The 6,352-nt window shown below is 57.5% G+C and overlaps 1 protein-coding gene across 1 annotated transcript; it reads right to left on the minus strand.

Annotated features, from left to right (window-relative positions):
• Positions 1–3,992: 3,992 nt before the first annotated feature.
• Positions 3,993–5,455, minus strand: POSPLADRAFT_1113649 (hypothetical protein; the record flags this gene model as incomplete). The annotated part of the gene is made up of 3 exons (XM_024483415.1): positions 3,993–5,287; positions 5,316–5,317; positions 5,397–5,455. Coding segments are annotated over 3 exons (1,356 nt in total), but the record flags the coding sequence as incomplete, so codon positions are not given.
• Between the last annotated feature and the right edge of the window lie 897 nt (positions 5,456–6,352).

Here is a 6,352-nt window from a genome sequence, read left to right on the forward strand (position 1 = left end):
CGAATCCTTGATCCGCTCAACCTCGTACTCCTCGTCGCCCTCAACCTCGATCGCAGGCGGCTCCTCTGGCTCCCGGCCCGGGATATCGCTACGCATGTACTTGCTCAGCAAGGAGACGTGGAATACCGGGTGCACCGGCACCGACTTCGGCAGGACTAATTCGTAATCCAAGTCTCCAAGCTTTCGCCGCACGGCATAAGGTCCGAGGCGCTTGGGACTGAGCTTCTTGCTCGGCTGTTTCAGCTTAAGGTTCCGAGCGTCGAGCCAGACCTTGTCCCCCGGCGCGAAGACCGGTGCCTCTTGCACGTGCTTATCGTAGTACACTTTCATACGCTCGGCTGACAGCTCGAGTGCAGAGCGCGTATCGTCGCGAATCTCCTTCAGGATCTTAAGCCGATCTGCGGCAGCGGGCATAGCGGACATTGGATTGATCCGCACTTGGATCTCAGGATTGTACCCCTGATGCAGGAAGAAAGGGGAGTGCCCGGTCGCGGAGTGAACTCGGTTGTTCAATGCGAACTCCGCGAGCGGCAACTGCTTTGCCCAATCATCCTGCCTGTGGCTTGTGAAAGCACGCAGGTACTGCTCGATCTCCTGATTCCAGCGCTCAGTCTGGCCGTCCGTCTGAGGGTGGAACGCCGTGGACAGCGCCGGCTCGATTCCCAGACCCTTGTACACCGCATGGAGATATTTCGAAGCGAACTGGGGACCTCGGTCTGATATGACCTTGGCCGGGGCCCCATGATGCTTGAACACATCGCGGATGTATAGGTCTGCTGCACCTTCTGCCGTCAGGGTCTCATGACAGGCCGAGAAGTGGACCTGCTTGGTAAAGCGGTCGGCGGTGACCAGGATCGAATCGAACCCATCAGACTTCGGCAAGCCGACGATCATATCGGTCGTGATGATCTGCCACGGGCGCTCGGGGATCTCATTCGGCTTCAGCGGACCCTGGGGCTTGGCTGGGAATGTCTTGGTACGGTTGCACACGTCGCAGGTGCTTACGTACTCATTGACAAACTTGGACATTCCAGGCCACCAGTAGTTCCGTGATACGAGCTCCAGGGTTTTGGCACGACCACCATGACCGGCGATTGGTGAGTCGTGGTGGATCTTGACAATATCCCGCCGGAGCTCCGCATTCTTTGGGACGTACACGCACCCACAGAACAACAGAAGCCCTTGTTCGGCATTCCACTCCTCAAAACCCCTTTGCAGCCGGGGCGGCCCGAGGTCCTGTACCTTTTCAAGTGCCTCGGCTACCTCCCGATCTTTCTCCGAACATTCCCTGATGCGCTTCAGAAGCGACTGATCGGCCGTCACCGAGGCATGACCGCGCCGGGCGGAGGCGATGCGGAAGCGCTCTGGCTTGAGAACTACCTGATCGGTGTTATCGTCCTCATCGCCAATCTGATGGTCTGATCGACGCGACAGGGCATCAGCCTTTCCATTGGATGTCCCGGCCTTGTGCGTGATGCGGAAGTCGAAGCGAGCTAGGAACAGCGACCATCGCGCTTGACAGCGCGTGAGATGCTGGGATGTACGCCAGTATTCGAGGTTCTTATGATCGGTCACGATCTCGAACTGATTGGGTAACCCCTCGAGGTAGTGGCGCCAATCGTCTAGCGCCTCAATGATCGCGAGCATCTCCTTATCGTAGATCTCATAGTTCCGCTGTGCCGGATCCATCGCATGGGATCTGAAGGCAATGGGATGCCATTTGCCGTCGTCCTGCTTCTGCATCAATACGCCGCCAGTGGCGTACCCCGAGGCATCAACCTCAATGCGCGTCTCCCAATTAGGGTCGTACAGCGCCAAGACTGGAGTCGTCGCGAAGAGCCGCTTGAGCTCATCGAAAGCGTGCTGCTCTTCTTCGCCCCAATGCCATGGGTCATTCCCTGTGAGTCGGTCGAGTGGTCGCGAGATCTTAGCGAAGTCCTTAATAAAGCGGCGGTAGAAGTTGGAGAACCCCCGGAACTTCTGAACATCCTTTTTGTTCCGGGGTACCGGCCACTCATTAATTCCTTTTAGCTTCGCGGGATCCATCGCCACCTCATCGCCACCGAACACGTAGCCGACGTAGTCGACCTTGGGAACGTCCCACTCGCACTTCTCAGGCTTCAGGAACAGATCATTGTCCTGAAGGCGACGAAGAACCTCGCGTGTGACCTTCTCGTGCTCCTCCTTGTTGGTGGAGAAGATGAGTATGTCATCCAGGTATACGAGGATCTTGCCACCAACGATGAGATCGTGGAATATCTCGTTCATCATTGCCTGGAAGGTCGCAGGGGAGTTGGTGAGACCGAAGAACATCACCAAGGGCTCGTACAACCCTCGGTTAGTCACAAAGGCCACCTTCCATTCGTCACCGGCCTTGATCCGGACGTTATTGTATCCCCATCGGATGTCGAACTTTGTGAAGAGCGTAGCACCGCGGAGCTTATCCACCATCTCGGCGATCAACGGTAAGGGATAACGATTCTTGACCGTGATCGCGTTCAACCGGCGGTAGTCCTGTACGGGTCGAAGTGTCCCTTCCTTCTTTTTGATGAAGAAGAAGGGGGACGAGATTGGTGACTTTGACTCCCGTATGTAGCCTTTCGCTAACTGCTCCTTTAGGAATTTGTCCAATTCCTCCTGCTCATTGTTCGACAACGGGTATACCTTCGAATGGAAGGTCGAGTAGCCGGGCACGAGTTCGATCGCATGATCGTACGGTTTCCTTTCGGGTAACCGTTCTGATGCTTCCTTGGAGAAGACATTCAGGAACTCGTGGTACTGTCTAGGTACCGACTCTTCGGCGGTCTTAACGACCTTCTTTTTGATCTCTTCCTCAGCGAATAGCTGGGAGTACGTATGTCCTGCTGCGACGAACAGCTGAGGAGCACCGGGAAGCGTGATGCCTTGCTCCCAGGCTTCGATCAAATCGGCCTCATCCCACTCTACCTCCACCGGATCTTCTTCGGGTTCGAAGTCCGGGAGTACCTTACTCCGGCAGGCACCTATAACCGACCGTTTGGATTTCGGCGAACACCTGCGTGCCGTGGGCCTGTCCCCCGTATCACGCGCAGTCGCTGCTTGCTCCATTCGGCCAGTCCTCCTGTCACTGCACGTTTCAGGGCATCGCGACAATTTGAGGGAGCCCTTCTCCCAATCTATTTCGGGGTTGTGCTCGCGTAGCCAATCCAACCCGACAATCACATCTTCCGGACCGATGTCCGTGACCGTGAACACCGTTTTTTCGACGTGCTCTCCTATACGCATCTGTAGTACTGCTACCTCCGAGATGCTTCCGTCCTTGTTCAGGGTGCCGTCAATGTTGTATAGCGGAATTGGTTCCTTCAACTTCCGCGTCTGCACCTTATTCTCTGTAATGAATCGCTTGTTGATAAACTTTGTGGTGGCTCCGCTGTCCACCATAGCGATTATGTCCTTGTGCCGTCTTTTTCCTTGGAGTCGAACTGGAATGTGAAAATGCTGGGACCCCTGGTCCAGCTCGTACACCATTGCAGTCGACAATACGTTATATTTATTACATGATGATACTCGCGGCCCGACGCGTGCGGCACGAAGCGCGGACCGGATCAAAAACCCTCCTCCTTCATCGCCCGATAGTGTTCGAGCTCCTCGCGCATCGACTTCACCTGTGCCATTAAGTCCGCCAGCTCCGATTGCTCGGATTTCGCTGAAGCGGCACTTATACTTGCCGAGGGTGATGTCGTGACGGGGGCGCTTGTCGCAGCCTGGGTGGATCCCGAGGCAACCGTAGCCCGCGCGTCGGCGCGTTTTGTGTAAGGCTTATCCTTACAATTGGGGCACTCGAAGCGTCGGTACCCTTGCCTCCCACAGCCGAAGCATGTGCCGGGGAAGTTTCCTTTTCCGACGGCCGCGTTGATGCTGGCCGAAGCTGCGTGTGACGAGGGTGCACCACCACGAGCCCCTCCGCGTCCTCGACCCCGTGCCGAGAAGAAGCTGTTTAGCTCGGGCCGACGAGCCCGGCTAACGTCGAGGATTTGCTCGACCTCGGTGGCGCGCTTGTCAGCGGCTTGCCACATGGCGAAGGTTTCGAGCTCGAGCTTGCGATAGACGCGGGAAGGGATGCCGCTCAGGTACTTGTTGCGTAGTTCCAGGTTCCCATACCCGGAACGGTCCGCCGGACCCTTGAACAGTGCAGAGAATTCTGCGGCGGTGCGCTTCTCGCGCATGGTTTTGTCGGCGCAGAGCTTGGTAAGCTCCACCTGTGCCGCAGCGGCGTCGTCGAGATTGCCAAAACGGGCCTTGAATGCCTGAAGGAAGGCTTTTTCGTCGACGAAGGGGGTTGTCGCTCCCTGGATCCCGATTTGGACGGAGGCAAGCTGGGAGAAGATGGGGGTGGCCCAAGCTCGCGCGTCACCGTCGAGGAGACTGAGGGCAACCTGGATCTTCAGCTCGAGGGAAGAGAGGGACGTGTTGATCGTCCAGTAGATGAGCAACTGCGAGATAAAGCGGTTGCATTCAATCACCGACTTCCCATCGTATCGGAGCGGGAGGAGGAGCTTCAACGTCTCCTTATCGGGGACGGCAGCGGGAGAGGACATTATCGGCGACGAGGGGGACGAAGGACTGCCCGCGGACGAAGGTGACTGTTGTGACTGTCCGCCGGGCGGACTTCTCGAGGAGCGAGTGCTTGAGCGGCCTCGCGGCGGCGACGGTGGTGAAGCCGGTTGAGGAAGTCCGGAGGCGGGGTGACGTAGGACAGGGACTGAAGTCGAGGCGGTGACCACTGACGACGAGCTGGCCCAAGAATGCGGCGGAGTGTCGCGGGGCTCGGTCTTGGGAGGCCTTTCCAACCGCGGCCCCAGGGAGGACTGGGGGATCGCTTGAGGGGTCGCTGTAGGCTGTGCGACTGCCTCAGTTCCTCGAGGGAGATGGGGATCTCCTCGCGCTTGACCTGTACTGGCGACAGGTTGGGGGATGCGGGTGCCTGGCGAGGCAGGTCGAGATGGGACGGGAGTGACGTGGCGAGATGTAGATCTCGAGGTGCCAGCGTACCGGAGTGCAGGGCCGTGGGGGTGTTGGACTCGTCGGATTGGTACGAAGTGCCCTTCGTCAACAGTGATGGATCGTGGAGTGCAATTAGGGCACGGCTGCCGATCACAGATGAAGAAGGGAGGTCTGTCTTCGCTGCTCTTTGGGTCGTCACGAGAGACGTCGACCTGATCCTGGGTGTCGAAGGCGTGCTCAAGTCGAGAGCAGTCGAAGAATTCGTCAGCCACGTTGATGGGGGGAGGAAGGGGAGGTGCGCGTGCTACGAAAGGCCGTGCTAGCTAGCTTACACCTACGGCGCCCGAGGTAACACTAGGGTTCGCAGTTCACGTGGGGCCCAGTACTGCTTTTGGCTAGTATGCAGCAGGAACCTAAGCCACGCGTCCGTGAGGACAAGTACCGCCCACTGAAGTGCAGGTACTGAAGAGTTCGTTCCCTAAGTGGTGGCGATGTATAGTACGCTATCTAGGTATCGTAGGGTACAGTAAGGGTGCGCACCACCCAACCTATAGGAAGTGAATATGAGCAGTGGGAGTCCTGAAGGGACGCCGGTCGCTTGGGAGAGTTTTGACCTAATGTCGCGACTTGAGGTCAAGCGACAGGGGAATACCTAGAAGCGAGGGGCGTCCGACTGGTTCTCACCGAAGCGATGGTGAGCGAGGCTCAAACCTAAGGCTAGGGACAAGAAAATGTATTAGTCAGTAAGGGTAAGTAAAGGATACAAATAAGAGCTTACTGACCTAGGGACAAGAGGTCGAAACTGAGGTCCCTAGGGCAGCAGAGGCCGGTTTATATACATGGGGAGATTAGGGCAGGCTGTGCGCGTTGGTCCGTGCGCAGCTGGTCCGTGCACAGCATGCCGACGCGGCCCCGGGGGCCGGTGAGTCAAAGCGGCTGTGTCAGCGGAGCCCGAGCTGTGCCGTGCGCTGCCGCCCCATCTAATCTAATCGTACAGTAGATATGATGCGTCCGTATCAGGCAAGTAGTACAGAGGTCGCGGGTTCGAACCCGCGAAAAGGAAAAATTAAAAAACGGCTAGGCGCCGTGCCAACTCGTGACAGAAGCCTTCGCCTGGACCGACGACGAGCGCGGATGCTTCAAGCCCGAGTACTTCCCTCCCGTCGATTTCCCCGTCGTTCCTCACACGCCCTGGGTGCAGAAGAATATCCCCATTCCGCCCGGGATCTACAACGAGGTCTGCGCGGTGATCAAGCGAAAGATCGCCGCCGGAGTCTACGAGCCATCGAACTCGTCGTATCGATCGCGGTGGTTCTGTGTCGTCAAGAAGGACGGTAAATCCCTTCGACTAGTCCATTCCCCTCGAGCC

Source organism: Postia placenta (assembly GCF_002117355.1).
Source record: "Postia placenta MAD-698-R-SB12 unplaced genomic scaffold POSPLAscaffold_20, whole genome shotgun sequence".
NCBI lineage: Eukaryota > Fungi > Basidiomycota > Agaricomycetes > Polyporales > Adustoporiaceae > Rhodonia > Rhodonia placenta.